Below are 18,685 nucleotides of genomic sequence, written 5' to 3'. Positions count from 1 at the left end.
TGGACCACACCACACCAGTCACCATTGAAACGTATCACAGAAGGATGGTCCAGGTCCACCACGTCTTCTGTTGTTCATCTCTCAATTGGTCCACGCTTTCACGTCCTTTTACTACAATATCCCCGCCATCACAACAAGGTGGCGGAGGAAGAAGATGAAGAAGAAGGAGTAGCGGCGCGGCGACGGCGTTGGAAGAAGATGAAGAAGGAGCAGAGGCGCCATTTTCGCGGCTTCGTCTGACGAAACATATTGGGTCAGACGGTCTGACCCAATAGTTTCACTATAACATATTCCTTTGTTACATTTAAAATGAAACGGATGAAGTATTTTCTTTTACTTTTTTCCAAAAAAGTTACTTTTTTGTAAAAAAAAAAAGTTATAACTAAATAAAAATATTAAAAGATAACTTTTTGTCGAAAAGTAAACATATGAACTCTATCATAAAGCAAAAAAATTGCATCGATTTGTGTGTCCGTTCAAGTTTTGTCCCAAAAAAGTACATTTGCTTATTTAGAAAAACCCCTTTTTGTGTTCAAAATCCAGATTATTGATAAACCAACCCCTGTTTGTGTATTTGAAACCCATATTTCTGTAAAATCAACTCCTATTTGTGTATGTAAATATGTTACAATGACCATATTGTCCCTATTCAACATGTGATCTCTATCAAAAAGCAAAAATTTCATTAATTTGTGTGCCCATTCAGCTTTTATCCCCAAAAGTAAAATTGGTTATTTATATGAACCTCTGTTCATGTATTAGAAACCTTAATTATTTATAAATTAACTCCTTTGTGTTTAATACACTTATTATTGTTAAATTAACCCTTGTTTATTTCTTTGAGTGGACAAAACCCACTCACATTGAGCGTTTTATTAAACTCCCCCTCCCCCCTTTCCATTGTTGTTAGGTAATCTGTTGTCTTTGTTGTTCCTGTCTTCTTCATCACTTATCCACTTCTACATAGAATGGTAGGCCAAGTTTTGTGGCCATCAATCTCCAATATTCTTCATGCCCCACCAAACACTAAATGAACTCCTTTCTCTTTCTCTTTCTCTTTCTCTTTCTCCCTAGTCCACTATATATAATCTTTGTGTTGCGAATTTCAAATCAACAGCTCTTCCTAGGTACAGCACCCTACTTGCTCTTTATGCCCTTGAAGAGCTAATCATTATCAATTTTGGCCAAAATCTATCAGTCTTTATTATTCCTCTCGTTTTCTCTGTTTTCACCGGTTGTAATTTCATCTTATCAATTAACTATTGCGTGATATACAATTACACTGAAGAGAAACTATAAATTAATACTATAAGATATATGCACCATTTGAGGTACAAAGATAAAGAAATTCATGAAAGTGCATGGGATTAATATTTTACACAACTCTATATGCTTTTGGTAACTAATTACTGATCGGATCAAATACTTCTTTCAAACTACCTAAAGCAGTTCAAACTGGAGAGATTGCGATCAATTAAGGTCTAAGTTGTCCCTATAAATCAATTCAACTCAATTACAACCAAGACCTAAAAACTAGTCTCTTTTCACGAGCTTCTATTAGTCTTCCTTTCTCAGTCGCTCTGACACCAACCTACTTTTTGGCCATATTTCCGAAAATCTTACATAATTATACTTTATCTAAGCCTATCTAAACATCTAATTGGTAGTGTCTCTTGCACGCAGGTAATTTCATGCTTTGAGAAATTAAGTTGGTAACAAAATATTATCAAATTGGTACCAAATAGAGTCAAACTAGTATCAAGTTTAAATTCAGTGTCAAATTTTTAGATTGATACGAAGTATCAATTGTAAGTTAGTACCATCCGTATTTTAATACCTACTTGTCTAACTTGTGAAATTACGAGTGTTCCTTTATACGGTGAAGTCTTTCAAGACTCCAACAAATTGTTACAAAAACTTTCCGACATTCTCTTAAATAGTGGTGAGAACAACCGATTGACCCCCAAAAATTGCAATATAGCATACATCTCTGTGACTGTAGAGGGAATACTTATACATGATAAGACACACAAGTAGATGTACCTTCAACATGATAAAAATATCTGACTCATGTCATGATTCTCCTAGAAGAATCATTTATGAAACCTAGTTGCAAATGGGAATCAACTTATCCATTTTGTGGTAAAACTTCACAACACGAAAGTGAAGAAAGATATAAAAAGCAAAAGTAATAAAATCCAAACAATAGGAATAAGCCTTTTACTCTCCCCTGTTATCTTTACCTCAACTATTTTGAGTCGTTTTTTATTCATCTTTAACAATGGAAAAATTCCCTTCCTCAATGGAGTGTATTTTCGGTAATGTAAAAAGAGGGAATCGTCTATCACCTGTAACTTCAGTAACAAAGCATGAATTAAGCAGACTGCTCGAAGAAAGGGGATGCGAAAACAGCAAACCTCATTGCAATCGCTAAAATTGTATGCAAGCGTGTAACACTAACACCAGATATCACGTAATATCACACATGAAACAATCTTGAAAATAAACCATTAATTACTAACTACCAATACATCCGCAGTCAATTGTAGCCCATATGCAAAGAGGACTGATAACCTTGTGTAAGAACCCTAAAGTTTGTATGATGCTCAAAATCAACATGGGATTTACATCTAAACTTTTATAAAAGAAAACTTTTGGCTGATAACACCTCCAGAAATTAGCTAGTATTAAATGCATACTCTCATGCCTCAACCATAGGTTCAGGCTCAGATGACTCTGCCTGACACCGGTCTGGCCGGACGGAATTGAATAGGATGTCTTTGATTACCTATGTCAAAGGAAAAATAAACATAAAGTTAACTATTGGTCATCAAGTCAAAATAGAGAGATAGAAAAGCTCGTGCACGTCAGAAAACAGAATAACCATATATATATGTACCTGTGACATTAAGCCATGAACTTGTTCCACTGTTATCTTTGTGCTATCACGAGTGATCTTGGCAAGTGCTGGCTCTTCCTGCAACTAAAGCATGTCAAACCCCAAATAACAGCAAACTTTAAAAGCAAAGGAGCAGATATTGGCCATAAATGAACACCAAGGACCTTCTATAGGCTACAGACTGCAACCATCTAAACAAGGTTCTCCGTTGTCTAGGGGACAAGCAGACCATCAAAATGTAATGGGAGAAACTCACGTCACAATTCACAGATATTGAGTTTTGCTAGACATTGTCTCCCAACAAAAGAAAGAAATTCAGTGACAAGTATAGAGCTCCTCAGCTTCATTCCACATACATTAAAACAAACGGAAGAAATTTGCACGGATACTGATCCAAGACTAAGGCACCACACAGAATCCACGAATATAATAGCTTAACCATAACTCCAGGTCAGCACATGTACAGCCATACAAGTTACACAAGACGACCGACTAACTCCTAAAGCTACAAAAATGACCAAATGACCCAACACGACAAAGAAAATGGTACATTTCTTTTGGAGCGACTAAGGAGTGCATGTTGGATTTTAAAAAAAATGTCACCAGGCATATCACAAGAGACAATGTAATCAAGCGACCAGGCAACCCGCACGCCATCAGACTCAACCTAATTTGTAACTTCCTAGGCTGGAAAGCAGTTGATGACAAAAAGCTTTCTCATGTTAACAACAAAAGCCTTCGATGTTCTAGTTAGCTTCACATTCATCCTATGTCACTCAGACTCGGCTACAAGTGTCCACTTGGATAAGGTGTCCGGGTGTCGGACCTGGCCATTTTGTAGAAAATTGTCAAGTTTGTGGTTTGTAATGAAGTGTTCAAGTATCTTATTGCGTCAGACACGGTTCATGAGGAAATTAGAAGAGTCTGCGACTCCGAGCAACATAGCAACCATCACTCTTTTTCCTCATCAAGTCTTTAAATCACCACCATAAACTTGAAGCCTTAGACCCAGTACTGTAATTCTTTTCATGAAATAAGATCCCAAACTTGCAATGTAAACACTCAAATTCCCAGTCCCATTTCCACAAGAAAAAAGATTCTTCTGACGTTTCAAGTACTTTTGACTGTGAAAGCTATAAACAGAAAATGGGCTTCAAAAGTTCGAGGTCGTGCAATTATCAATTGAACACAGACTACCAAGTCTATCAATTCAATCACTTGGCATTATTTCAAGAAGTGGGACTGTAATGGTAAAGCCCGAGAAGCATGCAAAAAACATAACCTTGTGTTAACTGATGAGTACCTGTACACTTTCAGAAAAGCAACTGATATATTTTTTTTTTTTGATCCATATGAGCCACGAAGGCGGTACAAAGTACAAAGAAAGGGAAGGGGGATTCGAACCTGTGACCTATCGTTCACAGTACCTCAATCTTAACCACTAGGCCAAGACATCCTTGGTTAACAGAAGAAAAAAAAAAAAAAAAAAAAAAAAAAAAAGAAGAAAAGCAACTGATAACAGAGATACAAAGTACAATACTGAAGAATGATACGTTAACAAAAAAAATGTCCAGTTCATCCAACAAAAGCATAAAGTTGTGCATGTGCTTGCTTAATCACACAGTTGACCTTGCTTAATCATACTGGTGACAAGACACAATGACAACCAACAGAAAACAAGAGATAGACATGATAGAGAACAAAGCGACAAAAGACATCGAGAATGAAGATTTCCATCGAAGAAAGTGAAGCTCAAACCTAGCCAATCTAAGGTTCACGTCCCTCTTCAATGTAACGTTTAATAAAAAGATGCAGGAAGAAAAGAAGTAGAGAAATAGCCACCTGATGTTAGCCTTCTATGCTATAACAGGAAGGTCTAACCACAACTAATCTAAGGAAAACACAACTCCCTCAATAAGTGAAAGTACTTAACAGTAGTATATGCAATTTTACTAGATGTACAGCAAGGCAGCAAAGAGCCTTATAGCCACATTCATGCTAAGATACCCAACACGTATCTATAACACCAAAAAAAAATGTATCCTCTACTTATATGAGAGGCATGATTGCTACCAACAAGTTAGTACAAGCTATCTCAACAAGTCTTCAACGATAATCCCAATCCTGCCACAAAATCATTCCTACTCCCCTTTCGTTCTACTAACGGCTCGTTTGGTAGTTGGTTATAAATGGTGGTAATAGGAATAAATTTGAGTGCAAATTTGTGAAGAATATCATTGTCCATTCCCATGGTAATGCTAATTTATCATAAAGTGTCCACTTTCCTTCTTGAATTTTCATTCCCATCCAATACCACCTTGTAGGTGGTAATGACTGATAATGAAAATAGTTTCCCCTCGGAGACAAAAACACAAGTTTAGGGGTGAGATTGCTTGCCCATGGAGAAAAAATGCCTCCCCGTGTAGATTTTAAGGATGCTACCCTAATAAAATTATACTTAAAATTCATTCCCATTACCACAATTTATCAACAACTACCAAACGCGCCGTAAGTGAAATCAGAAACCCAAAACACTTCAAGTATCATTGATTGCCTATGTAATGAACAAAACCATAATACTATTGAATCAGCAGGAAAGAATAATATAGGTTGTTCATTTCTTGCAGCAAGAATATAGAAGAGACCAGAAGACTACTTGCTAGAGCTTAACATGTTTTCTTCAGTAAAGTAACTAAACCATTTTATAAACCAAAAATTCAACTTTTGTGCTGCATATTCTACTTATTCAATAAGTTCTTTGTTCAATGTGTAATTCTAAATTACTGAAAAAGAAACTGTTCTTGAGATTGGTACACCTAACCCAAGCTTATACCATCCCCATCCCACCCTCCCACCCCCCAAACCAAATATAGAAAAAGGAAGAAAGGGAGAAACATTGAAATTTAAAACATAGTAGGAGATCAAACTAATAAGCATTACTATGAAAACCAAGCAGAAAAACTGGAATACCATTCAATTCCTAAGAAATAAAAAACCAGAACTGACCTCTTTCTTTCTTTGTGAAGGTGTGATTATGGACCCAAAACGCGTATGGGCCATTTGGTTCTCAGCCTGCTCCAACTTTTCAGCTACACATAATGAAGGTTTCATTATTGATCATTAAGTGAGAAGCCAGTAACAATTTTTCGATACTATGCTATCGATATAAAAGAAACAGGAAGCTTTTAAAACAGAATTTTAGCAACTTAAACTCTGGCTTGTACTACAAAAAGAAATTATCTTCCTAAATAAAAAGGAAGTGAGGCGTGAATACATAATTACAGCAAAATAGAAAAATTACCCAAATCTGAAATTTGTCCAGCAACATAGTCTCCATTTCCCAGCAAAGGAGATGAGGAAAGAGTATTGACCCAATACTTGTTCCACAGAAGATCCAAGAGGTGGCAATCAAGCGAAGACTTGAAATACGTGATATCCAGAGAGTAGTACTGCCAAATAGAGGAAAACAACATGAGAAATTTATGCACCAAGAATAAACATCGCAGCAAAGCAATCAGGACTGCAAAAACCTGTTTACAATGCACTCCAAAGTCTTCAATCTTATTTAATGGGATGGTCTGATATTCTGAGATAGGCTCATCTGCTGGCTTAAAGCCTTCTGGATATGTCCTGAAAGCACCAATTTCAACTTTTCCAGCAGAAACAGTCCTAGTTGGGTCAATAACAACAGCCAGAAAGGGTTCCTGGAATTGTTGGTTGAGCATTTGAGTTGAAACATCAATACCCGAAAGCCAGCAACCATAACCAGGGTGAGAGTGGTACCACCCAACCACATTTTCCAGACGTCCAGCCTGGAAAAACAATGTTTGCATGAGGATAACTGACTCAGCAGCAACAGAGATAATAATGACATGAAACATTAGTCCAATAAAGAGAAGGACCCAATGTTTTGTTCATGAATATGCTGAAAAAACAATTAAAGGAAATAACAGCAAAAAAAGGATTAGCAGACAGCAGAACGATAGCCTTACAATAAGATAAAAAATTCTCTTGCTTTAAAAATGTAAAGATAATAATTATGAAAGAAGAGCAAGCCGTCAAATATATCAAAAGTAAGGCATATGAAAGACGCCCATAAACATAAGATACTACATGGACACAGGTACAAAAATCTAAAAATATGTTCAACAAAAAATATCACATAACGCCCAATATCACATGATATTCATTGAAAATTTGTGTAGCTTCTAGTCTTCTACATAATGTCATTAAGCACTTAATGACTATAGAACACCATTTAAACAAGTAAAATGCCCAGAAGCATGAAAAGAATCACAAACAGTTTGTACTAACAGGAGGGAATTTTTAAGGGAACTTTACAAATTACAGCAAAGATGCATATGCAGATCCAAATTCTTTAGTACAGTAAATAAACCTAATCAAATGTAGAGCAGATTGGGGAAAAATGTAAGTTCCTCCTTGAAACAATAATCCCCCTCCAACAGCACATCACAGACAAAAACCATGAGCATATTTCTTTATCCTTCCTCTCACAGCTTCCAGTTACTCCTCTCTTTCCTATCATCCTCCAACCTACTAGTTCAACAGAAAAGGTAAAACTACTAAGATCACTGTTCTCTAAAAGCCGATATAACAGCCAGCGTCATATATTAATCACAGTAAGTATACACGCAAGCGAACACACACACGCATACTGTAACCCATTGCCCCTCAAAATTGGCAAGCAAATAGACAATTAATCACTTGAAAGCTCATAAACTTTTCAGGGGAAACTCTTTAGATCCAAGGCTAGGAAAAATCAAGAAGAATAACCCAGCTATGAACAATAATGTCGCAACTTTTAGAGAGGACACAGATAATCCCAGACACTTGTTTCACATATAGTCCCAAACTGTCCTCCAGTGAAAACTCTGGCTGAAAATTGCTTATGTTGTCTAAAAGAAAAGATTTCTTTCTTAGGAGGGAAAAGAGCAAAAGAGGAAGATGTACAATGAAATAACCCAATTACTACATCCCACCTAACTATTACGCATACTTACACTGCTCTCTAATAGTCTAACCATATTTCTTTCCATCTCGCTCGTGCAGTCTCGCCCTACATGGATCAATATTGCATACGCTTAAGACCTATTTTGTCTCCAAGAACGGCAAATATTAAAGACTTATATTAGCTTGACGAACATCATGGGGGGTTCGTTTTAGGAAGGCTATACCAACCCGTGTTGAAAGTTGAAACTAAAATATACTACCTCCGTTTCTTAATAAGTGCAACATTTCCCTTATTTGGAATAGTCACAATAAGTGCAACCAAGCTCAAAATGGTAAAAAAAGTTCAATATTATTACAAATATGCCACCAAAAAGCAAGAGGGGACCACAACTTTTTTGTTTCATCACTTGAATTACTCTACTTTATTGTGGTCCCAACTTTCTCTCTCTACATTCCTTGGTATTCCCCCACTTTCTCTATGTTGCACTTATTAAGAAACGGAGGAAGTAGTAGTGAAGAAAGTCATTTGACTGATTAATTCGAGTAACTTACAGAATAATGTTTGCATAGTCATATAACAACTAATTCAAACTTAAATCAAAGTTAAATTGGATGGATCAATTTGTTGAATTCAAAAACTATTTTCTACTTGCCAAGTCAACAAGCTTCATAAAAAATCGTACAGGAGGCGAGGCTGACAATTGGGACCATTAGCATTTAACATCACTAGTTTGGATTATTCCTGTTAATTTTTACAAAAACTGATTAATAGGGTTCATTGCTTTCTCATCACAGCACCCAAACAAGCACCATATTAAGGCTATTTCCCCAGGACATTCATCCCCAACAACCCTTGATCAGTGAGCAACTATCAATCAGAAAAACTCCCAGCACAAGCTTTATTTTCAACACCAACACGCTCCGTTGGAGATTCGACCAGAGCAATGTGCATAGTTGAGATAATTGGTGGATACTCTATTAGTTTTCTATTATCATATCATGTCCCAGGGATTGTTTCTATGAATTTCCCCAAAAACTAAAGTCTAGTTTTCATCACTCTCTCAATACAGCAACCAAACAAACATCAAATTCATCCCTAACAACCCTTGATCAGTAATAAACTAACAATTAGCGTTTTTCCACCACAATTATATTTTCACAATCAAAACACACCATATTCCACCCTAAAAAGGAGGCAAACGAAAAGCAAAGATCACATATTTCAGTGTTCCTCAAGAACCCTAAAATCAACCACAATACAATAAGAACAAATACTAGGGTTTAGCAAGAAATTTTGAAAAAAAAAAAAGATAACCTGTTTATTAGTCTGAGAATAATCAACCATATATTCATAAGCATCAGCTTGAGCATTAACCCTAGTTTCAGTTCCTTCAACAGGCAAAGCAAAAGCATCCATAACAATAATGGCGTCACCATCAGTTTTACCCTGCATCAAACCCATCACTTCAATGGTACCACCAGAACGCGCGTGCACCACCATCTTTAAGAGCGCAAGTGCCGAGATCTTCACCCGTTTGAAGTAATGTGGGTCGTTGGCCCATGGTTTTTCCTGCTGAAATTTCGTTTGTGCGCTTTCGTCGTAGAAGAATATGGCGTCTGAAGCGTCCGATGATGTTGTTGTTGTTGTGGTTGTGGTTGTGGTTGTGGTTGTGGTTGTGGGGTCTATTGTTTCGATGTTGTTCTCTAATTCCCAGGTTTGTTTCGCCATTGCTGCGGACGAGGAGAGAGCTTTTGGGTCCATTGTAGCCTGTCAGAGAGAGAGAGAGGGAGTTGAAGTGAGGAGCAAAGGGGGGAATTCAGGAAGTCGGAGTTCTTGCAAATTAGGAAGTGTACACATCCGTAGTGTGAGCTGATGATCGATGCATTGTTTTAAGGATTTTTTTTTTTATAAGAATAATCTCATTTTTGAGCGATTCTTTCAAAACAGTCTCATCTTTTATAAATTTAAGATCAATTCCACTTTTAGATGTGCTTATTAAAAATGAACCATTATCTGTTGGTAACTTATCAATGTAGGTTTTCTCTTTTCTCTCTTCATTGCTTCTTTTCTTCTATAACCACCACCACCTAGCCACCCGACCCCTGTAACCCTCAGCCCCAGCCCCACAGCAGATTCCCCCCTTTATCCCCCCCCCCCCACAGCCAACCTCGCACCCTACCCTTCGACTCTACCCACCCTGTCGTCCCTCCCCTTTTTCCTCGTTACCCTTCTCCCCTCTCCTTTCCCTTCGTCTCTGCTCACCCCCTTCACCGCCCATGCCGCCAGACCCAAGCATCTCCCCCCTTGCATCTCCCGTTAACGCGCAGCCCAACCCTCGCAACCTACCCCCCCCCCCGGTTCCCCAGCGAACTCCCCCTGCTCACACACTTTCACGATAGACCTCCAACGCTCTTCTTCTTCCTCTTACTCCCTTCTTTTTCTTTCTTCCTACACTGAATTATTCAAAAGAAAAATTACTGTTCTTCCAGGGGGGAAGGGATGGTGTTAGTGGCAGGTGTAGAGGAGGAGGAAGGGCATGGAGCGAAGGGGAAAGAAGGGAAGGGGGAGGGGTGGGCAGCGAGGAAGTGAGAGGAGAGGAGGAAGGGGCGAGGGGGGTAGGAGCGAAAGGGGGGAAAGGGTAGCGGCGGTGGGCAAAGACGAAGGTTGTGTGGTGGGGGTGGCTGCCTGTCTGTTAGGTGGGGATGGGGAGTTGGTGGGGAAAAGGTCAACAAATCCTTTTACCGGTCAAATAGATCATAGGTTAAAATGGTCCATTTGGAGCAGACACACCCCAAAGGTGGGATTATTCTAAATTTATAAAAGGTGAGACTGTTTTGGGAGGATCGCTCAAAGGTGAGATTATTCCCATCAAAATGGGGTTTTTAAGTTCTATTTTTGGGTAGTGAATTTGAGACGAAGTGAGAATTTTGGGTTAAATATGAAGATACTAAGTGGGTTGTTTGGGTTGGATTTAGTTAAGGTTAATATGTGTATTCGTTGGGTTGGTTTGAGTCAACTTTTAATCAAGTTGAAATTAGGTCATTTACTTTTTGATATAGTTTGAATTAAGTTGGGAAATTGAGATTAGATAGTTTATACGTTTTTCATGAGGCAATGCAATGAAGAAGAACAATAAATTAGGTTTTTCTCATGAAAATGTGATAAATGTTGAATTAATTGCTTTGAGAGATTTTAATTTGTCGTTGAAGTTACTCAATCCAAGAAGGGGAAATAAGCATTTTGGGAGCCATTTTCTCAATTTATTTATCATCACTTATTATGATATTATGATAATTCTTTTGTATTAAAAACATGTATTTTATTTTTTATTTTTTTGGGCCCCCACTTGGGACCCCATGTAAGATGAATGTCCTTGCCAGACTGGCATTTATCGTAGGTTAACCCATCCTGAGTTTGCAGGCAGACACTTTGAGATTGGGGGATGGTAAGGGAAAACCCTCTCCCGAAATGCCCCTAGCATACTTATCTTTTTTATTAGGATTTTTCGCCAAATGCAGCCTTTTGTATATGCGAGTTTGTTAATTGCAGCCTTTTCATTTCAAACTCTCCAATTGCAGCCTTTTAAATTGAATGTACATTTAAGTTGCAGCCCAATTTGGATTTGGGGCCAAAAATGACGTCATGGTTAACCATGGTTAACCTCCAACGGGAAATTTTGTCCCAACCTTTTGAAAAACCCTCGATTTTTCTCTCTCTCTCCTCTGACCTTCAGTTGCTTTAAGTTTATTTCCCTCTTTTTTCTCTCTGTTTCTTCTCTCAACCATTAACACATTTGAGATTGTTTTTCTCTCTCCTCTCCTTCAATTCAGTGCATTTTCATTTGATTTGGAGTGTTGCGCATCATAAGACAAGGTTAGTACAACAGATTTTTAGGAATTTTTATTTCAAAATTTTTGGGTGAAACAATTAAGGTTTGTTGATCTCAAACATTAGGGCTTTTGATTTCAAAACCTAAATAAGTGCAATTGTAATCATGATTTGATACTTATGTGGCAGGAATTATGTTTAAGAAGGGTAGAGGTTGGAGTCAAGATGGTAAGAGGTGTAATTGTGGGCAGTACATTTCAAAAACGAGAGCTTGGACTAAGGACAATCCGGGGAGAAGGTTATATGCATGCTCAAACTTTGATGCTGACACCAACACAAGGGGATGCAAGTACTTTAAGTGGATTGATGAGGAAGACCCAACAGATTGGCAGAGAGATGTAATATTAGGGCTAATGGAAGACAAGAGACAACTAAGCAATGAAGTTGAGGTGCTGAAGAGGAAGCTGATGGAATCAGTTGTACTTGAAAGGAAGAAGGACACAGAAAAAATTATGTTGAAGATGAAGAGGACAAGGGTTAGTTCAGGACTGAAATGTGAGGTTTGGGTAATATGTGCACTTTTGGCCATATTGTTGTTTTGGTACTTCATCTTAACTTGAGATGTAATGGGGGGAATTGTTAGTGTTATGATTTGTAAGAGCTTCCAATGCTCATTATCTAAGTGTATTAGCAATATGTAAGGTTTTATCTAAGGTTGTAGTAAGTGAATTAGTAATGTAATGAATGAAATGGGAATGAAATAACATTTTGTGTTTGTTCAACCAAATTTCACCTGCATTCAAAGTTGTTCCCAACTCCAAAAAAAACGACTGTTCTCCAAACTAAGAAATGCAACATAACATTGTTCTAAATAAACGAGGTTACACAAATTTGTTCAAAAGCAACATAACATTGTCTAAGCATTACAAGACTATCTATTCTGACATCATGTGATCGACTTGGACTATGTGGTGGCCCAGAAGAACTTGTTGTGGTTAGCTGAGAAGCTTGTGAACCCACCATATCCAAGTTTGTAGCCTGTGAAGCTTGTGCAACATCTCTGGCAGCATCTCTAGCAGCCTTGTAACAAACAAAAAATAAAAATTAACACCCTTCTTAACCTTGCACATGACTAGGATGAGAGAAGGTTAGTACCTTGTTTTGTTCTCTTTTTTCTCTTTTGTCTTATGTTAGCTTAGGTTAAACATTAATTAACAATGTCTTATGTTAGCTTAGGTTAAACATTAAAATATATCTAAGTAATTACAGGAATCAAAGTGAATAAACAACAATTATTTACGCCATTAAAGAATTGCAAATGGAAAAGATAAAGGGCAACTTACTTAGGGCATATCATGGGTCCAGATTTCGAAGTAGAAGATGCTTGTGTGGAGCTTCCCGCAAAATTTTAAGTCATTGCCACGTATTTTCGAAAATGCCAGCACGGAGAGGAGAGAGAAGAGAGGAGAGAAGAGAGAGAAAATGGTGGTCCTGGAGAGAGAGAGGAGAGACAAAATGGAGGTCAGAGGAGAAAGAGGAGAGAGAGCAACTGAAGGTCAGAGGAGAGAGAGAGAAAAATCGAGGGTTTTTCAAAAGGTTGGGATAAAATTTCCCGTTGGAGGTTAACCATGGTTAACCATGACGTCATTTTTGGCCTCAAATCCAAATTGGGCTGCAACTTAAATGTACATTCAATTTAAAAGGCTACAATTGGAGAGTTTGAAATGAAAAGGCTGCAATTAACAAACTCGCATATACAAAAGGCTGCATTTGGCGAAAAATCCTTTTCATTATTACATTTTGAGGGGTCTCTTGACTAGAATTACTATTTTTCTTCTATTTGGACCTCTTTTATTATAGGTATGGTTGTGCTAGCAGGGGCTATGACCCTCTTAGGCCCCTAATAACCTCGCCCTGATATCCGGCCATATGACTTTTGGTGCTCATGATGTTGATTGGCTACTCCAAAAGAGTACTACCATGTTTTTTTTTCGCAGTAAGTACATTCAAGCAACACAAAACGCACCACTCATGACCTAATGCATTATGTGGATTACAAAATTAGAAACACAATAATTATTACAAAGCAAAATATTATTAGAGACACCATTACTAGACTTAGTACTACAAATATGATAACCAATACTTAAGTGACGCTTTTTCCTTGGACAAAAGTATAGGCATGAGCATGACGAAGGGATTAACTCCTTTATGTTCTTGTCCCCAATCGATATTGGTCTTATTGTTAGAACTTCCCCTTCTACAACCATTCTTCACATGTGACGGAGTTTGTCTTCGAGTACTACCATGTTGTACTTGGGTTTTCTTTTTCTTTTTTGAAGGGTTCCTGTACTAGCTAGTTGATTTTGACCCCAATTTCTCTACTAAAATGGCTTGTTTGAGAATTGAGTATCAATGTTGTATTTCATTTTTTACCATGGAAGACCTTAGAATCCATCTTCTTTCTAGCCTATTAGCTGAATATTGAAAAGGGTTGTGTGATAAAGTGATAACACATAAAGATGTAGATTTGGTAGTATTGCATTCAAATATAAGCAAATCAGGATACAGCAAGAAGCTAAAGTAATAAGATTTCTGGTTCACTATCTACTTATTTAACTAAGTATATACTGTCTTAAAAGTTTAAATAGGTAGGAACATGTCATCAACTATCTTAAGAACATAAAGTGTGCATAGAAATACATTAGAACAAATACTATAACAAAATCATGAGTAATAACGTTACATTTTAATTATTAGAAAAAAAAAATGTATGGGAATAATTGTTGCTCTCTTAAAAAACACAGAGAGAATATCCTCTAAAATTGCGATACACTCCCTAGTAGGGAAAAGTTAACATTCTCTGATATCTCCATTTTTGCAATGAGGCCAAACAAGGCTCTCTATGAAGGACCCTCCAACACAAAATTGATCTGAAACGCCATGAACAGCAATATCCTTAAAACTTCCTTCTTCCAAATTGTACATCACTAGTTTCTCATCAACTGTCTCCTCATCTTTCACCAGCACCACTTGTTCCTTCCCCAACAAACACATAGGCCTAAGCTCCGACTCCTCAGGGTTAATGATCGTGATTTTAGTCCAAGACTCCGCGACACCATACTGTTTCATAACCCAAAAATCAGTCTCACACGTCCCACTCGAAGAGAACATACAAAGGCACCCTCCAAGTGCCACAAGATGATTAAACACAAACTTCTCCCTATCAACCAAACTCGGGGGTGGCATCTCGCGAAATTTCTCCTCCCCTAAATCAAATGCTGCAATAACAGACGAATAATCTGAATTCCGACTAGCTAACCAATAAATAAACCCATCAACACAAACCCCTGCAGCAAGATGACCAACAGCATGATCATAAGGAGAACTATCAGCGCACTTCCAACTACCATGTCTAACAGAATAAACATTAACAAACATCTCAGTACAATCAGGCTCATGCTCGTTATCAGTATCATAATACGAAATTGTAACAACCTTATAATCATCGCTAACAGAATCATACCCAAGTCCATACATAGTAAAACTAGCACCAGGATCAAGAGCATAAGGAGAACAGGGCAATTCTTTAACCTCCCTAGTAGTCGGATTCACCAACACCAACTTGTCTTCCTCATCCCTTACCAATATCAACCCATCACAAGACGCCATATTCCTAGCGAAAGTCGTCGAAGCAAAGTTGTGATGATCGTAAAAACACAGCTTTGTAGCAGGAGTAGTAATTTTGTCGAACACATGGTGTGCATTCTTGTTATTCAACTGAATAGAGTACATAGATTGAGATTCATCACAAAACAGAATGAGTGATTCTTCTCTTAAGTCGTGTTTGGTTCGGTTGAGATGAGTTTTAATGAAATGGGGTTGCGAAAGAAGTGATTTCCACGGTTTTGATACGCACCGGAATCGTCCGATGGATTTCGCCGGTAATCGGGTTAGTATATCAACTATGATCTCTTGATGAAGCATCTTCATTAAGAATGTATTAAAATCTGCAATATGAGTATAACGTTACTTCATTTCAGTTTCAGATTGCGGATTTTAGTGTTACTTCAGCAATAATATTAAGTTCACAAGTAGTATAATACAAATTTAAAACTGCAGGAAAACAATGGAAATTGGAAAGCTGAGAAGGTTTAAAATAGCACATTCGTACTTTAATTTATACAAGAATGTATACAAAGAAACAATAGGCAAGAAAGAAGTATCATACATGGATGGTGTTGTTCTATGGATTGGGAACTCGGGAGTGAAAGAAAAGCTCAGCTTTAGGAAGAACATACATTTGCGTTGGCGGGGGGTGTTTAGGTAGAAGTGGAGCCGCCAACAAATTTTAGTATGGGTAATAATGAGACGAGATAACATGCGAGCTGCAAGAGATTGATTCGATCAAAATTCGGTCAAATTTCGACAACTCGAGCTCGACTCTAGATGTTGGTTAGTCGAGTTGAATTGAGCAACTCGATACTCGACTCGGAAGGTCGTGAGAAGCTTGAATACCCAATTATCAATAACAAAATGCTTAAATTCAATTTTTTTCTACCTTATTGTCGCTTTAACATGAGACACATGCAAGCTACTCGAAATCTACTCGGTTAAAGCTCGAATCGTTTAATGCTCGTACAAAACTCGGTCAAAACTTGACTGGAGTGAGCTCGACTCAACTCAAACTCGTCTCGAAATGTTAACGAGTCGAAACTCGAACTCAACTCGCATCATTGTCACCCCTAACTTAGAGGGATAAACTGATAGGCGGGAGTAATAATGTAACAGTCCCGAAATTCAAAGCATCATAATAGCCTTAGACGCGTTGCGAAAACATACATTAGTCATCTGGAGTTGTTACGTGGCACAAGTGCTAAGTTGCAATCAAAATACTCAAAGTCAAATGGTTAGAAATGTGTTTATTACAACATCATCGACCTTTAACTTTAATGTCCATTAAAAAGTACATATACATCTACTACAGATAATAAGTTACTTTTCATAAAGACATAGTTCAACTAGTAAATACACACAATAAAAGACTTTACATAGAAATGTCATCCTTCACGACCATAATAAATAGGGAAGCGGTCACCCCCACCTTCATATTTTTCCTACAATCATTTACAACTCTGCCCGCACCAGGACAGGTTTAAGAACAAATATCAACAACAGTTGAGTACATAAGTTCACCCCTAAATTCATTTTTAGTGGCTTAAGACCATTTATATGCAATTTATGCTAAAATCATATCGCGTGTAAGGTGTTTGCTAAAAATAACAGGATTACTAATCCTTCACAAACGCTTTAAATTAAGAATTTATATCATGATGATTATCACCTAGATCATTTAAAAACCCTTTAGGTATGAGGTGTTTAGTTATTTGGGGTAAAGCTAACACGAGTAGAGATGGGCTCCCTATTCGTCACCCCACCATTAAATTTTTGTGCTTGCAAGCCTTAACTAGGAAATGTCCCCAATTCATTATTTGTTGGGCTTCACCCACCCGACGAGATCACCTATCCTCCAATGGCTTTTGTTGTTGTTCATACCGTACCTTATTTGGTACTGACCTTTAGCCATTATAACACCTGTTCCCATAATTTATGTACACAAACAATTGAAACGTATAGTTTATCAATACCACTCTTGTTTCAAACAAATCATATTCATCCATGGAGGGGAAGAAAAATCACCAATACTATAATATTGGTAATCATCTGCAAGACTTGAATCTTCTCTTGAAATATTTCGTTTTACATCAAACAATTCCACATAATAGTTAAATATAAAGATAGAAAAATCATACTTTTACTGCTTGTGAATGACATGTAGGCACTTAGTGTGCTCATTTAAACTTTATTAAAAGGGTTGAGTTAACTTGAACATGTGAAGCTTTCGTCAGAATAATTCCAGCAAAAACAGTGAATTTAAAATGAACATAACTTCCTGTTTGGTACTCCAAATAGGGAAATTTCAAAGTCTAACCTCAAGAATTTTTCGATACAAATATTTTCTTGTGAAACATGAAAGAGCTAAAAATTGAGGTCCCGGGCCCAAAAGTGCGATTTACAGTAATAGGTCATACCAAATCTGAAATATTGTTCATCAAATTGACCCAATTCAAAGATACTTTTCTATGAGGGCTTCTTCATAAAGATTCAAGTAGGAGTAAAGATCTTATTAAACATAAAAACAATTGCACCATTTTGTAATCATGCATGTATTCATTTGTATACATATAAACATATTTTTAAAACCACACATTAAACAAATCTTGAATTTTGCTATACTATTGTGAATTTCTTCCTCTCTTGGATAGATGTATAACAAATATCACTTGTAAGTCAAAATCAATTACATGCAACTATATCCATGGTTCAATATTTTATATGCATGTAAATCTCATTAATTTAGTTTATACACACACACACATTTTTGATACAATCTAACATCTTTTCACAGAATAAAAAAAGGTATAGTAGAAAAAGGAGTGTTCTTATGTACCTTAATCTCCCTAGTTTTCACTTGAACACTTCCATAGCTTCTTTAGTCTTCAAGGGCTTAGATAATCTAGTACCTACACAAATTCATTGATGCATGTCATCATATTCACGATCTAACCTTGACTCCCAGCTTGAAAAACATACCATTTTACTTCTTTTGCAACCCCTTACCTTACTATGTAGATTGTTTCTCCTAGATCTTCTTATGTCTTCCCAAAAGTTCTACTCCAAGTCTTCTTTTTCTGGAAAAACTACATTCAAAGAACTAGGTTAGATTTTCTTAAAGTGGTTCGGGAGAATGAACATGGAAGAAGAAGAAAAGAAAAAAAAAAAAAGAAAGAGACAGGAGGAAACATCTTGGTCAGCGTGCAGCAAGGGGAAGAGGTGGGAGAGTGGGTAACTCCCAAATAGTGGAATTTAATGGGGCATTTGGTTTAGATAGGGGAAAGGGAAAGGATTTAAGAAAGAGAAATAAG

General features: G+C 37.2%; 3 protein-coding genes across 4 annotated transcripts; 1 reads left to right on the top strand and 2 right to left on the bottom strand.

The window, feature by feature from the left end:
- Positions 1–2,493: 2,493 nt before the first annotated feature.
- Positions 2,494–9,730, bottom strand: LOC104886534 (COP9 signalosome complex subunit 5a). The gene is made up of 6 exons (XM_010670980.3): positions 9,186–9,730; positions 6,430–6,711; positions 6,201–6,348; positions 5,906–5,988; positions 2,900–2,977; positions 2,494–2,788 (listed from the first exon to the last, which is right to left on the bottom strand). The coding sequence occupies exons 1-6, from the start codon at positions 9,630–9,632 to the stop codon at positions 2,702–2,704; spliced, it is 1,125 nt and encodes a 374-aa protein (XP_010669282.1). The 5' UTR covers positions 9,633–9,730; the 3' UTR covers positions 2,494–2,701.
- A 2,163-nt stretch (positions 9,731–11,893) lies between these two features.
- Positions 11,894–12,319, top strand: LOC104886637 (uncharacterized). Its single transcript, XM_010671110.1, has one exon. The coding sequence runs from the start codon at positions 11,894–11,896 to the stop codon at positions 12,317–12,319; it is 426 nt and encodes a 141-aa protein (XP_010669412.1).
- Positions 12,320–14,349: 2,030 nt separating this feature from the next.
- Positions 14,350–16,073, bottom strand: LOC104886533 (F-box/kelch-repeat protein At3g06240). Of its 2 annotated transcripts, XM_048639056.2 has the most exons (3): positions 15,931–16,073; positions 15,226–15,709; positions 14,350–15,114 (listed from the first exon to the last, which is right to left on the bottom strand). In XM_048639056.2, exons 2-3 carry the CDS (start codon positions 15,690–15,692, stop codon positions 14,553–14,555), a joined length of 1,029 nt encoding a protein of 342 aa, XP_048495013.1. In that variant the 5' UTR covers positions 15,693–15,709; positions 15,931–16,073; the 3' UTR covers positions 14,350–14,552. The 2 variants fall into 2 exon arrangements, with proteins under 2 accessions (XP_048495013.1, XP_010669281.1); XM_010670979.4 differs by having other exon boundaries at positions 14,350–15,709.
- Between the last annotated feature and the right edge of the window lie 2,612 nt (positions 16,074–18,685).

Source organism: Beta vulgaris, chromosome 2 (genome assembly GCF_026745355.1).
Source record: "Beta vulgaris subsp. vulgaris cultivar EL10 chromosome 2, EL10.2, whole genome shotgun sequence".
Lineage (NCBI taxonomy): Eukaryota > Viridiplantae > Streptophyta > Magnoliopsida > Caryophyllales > Amaranthaceae > Beta > Beta vulgaris.
This window is presented reverse-complemented; position numbering and strand designations above follow the sequence as displayed.

What these genes read in the sequence shown, in the direction of transcription:
- LOC104886534 (XM_010670980.3), bottom strand. Translation starts at nt 9,632, where the DNA reads ATGGACCCAAAAGCTCTCTCCTCGTCCGCAGCAATGGCGAAACAAACC. An exon ending in ATTCTCAGACTAATAAACAG is followed by an intron (nt 6,712 to 9,185) that starts GTTATCTTTTTT and finishes TTGTTTTTCCAG; the next exon opens with GCTGGACGTCTGGAAAATGT. An exon ending in TGGACAAATTTCAGATTTGG is followed by an intron (nt 5,989 to 6,200) that starts GTAATTTTTCTA and finishes CATTATGTGTAG; the next exon opens with CTGAAAAGTTGGAGCAGGCT.
- LOC104886637 (XM_010671110.1), top strand. Translation starts at nt 11,894, where the DNA reads ATGTTTAAGAAGGGTAGAGGTTGGAGTCAAGATGGTAAGAGGTGTAAT.
- LOC104886533 (XM_010670979.4), bottom strand. Translation starts at nt 15,692, where the DNA reads ATGAAGATGCTTCATCAAGAGATCATAGTTGATATACTAACCCGATTA.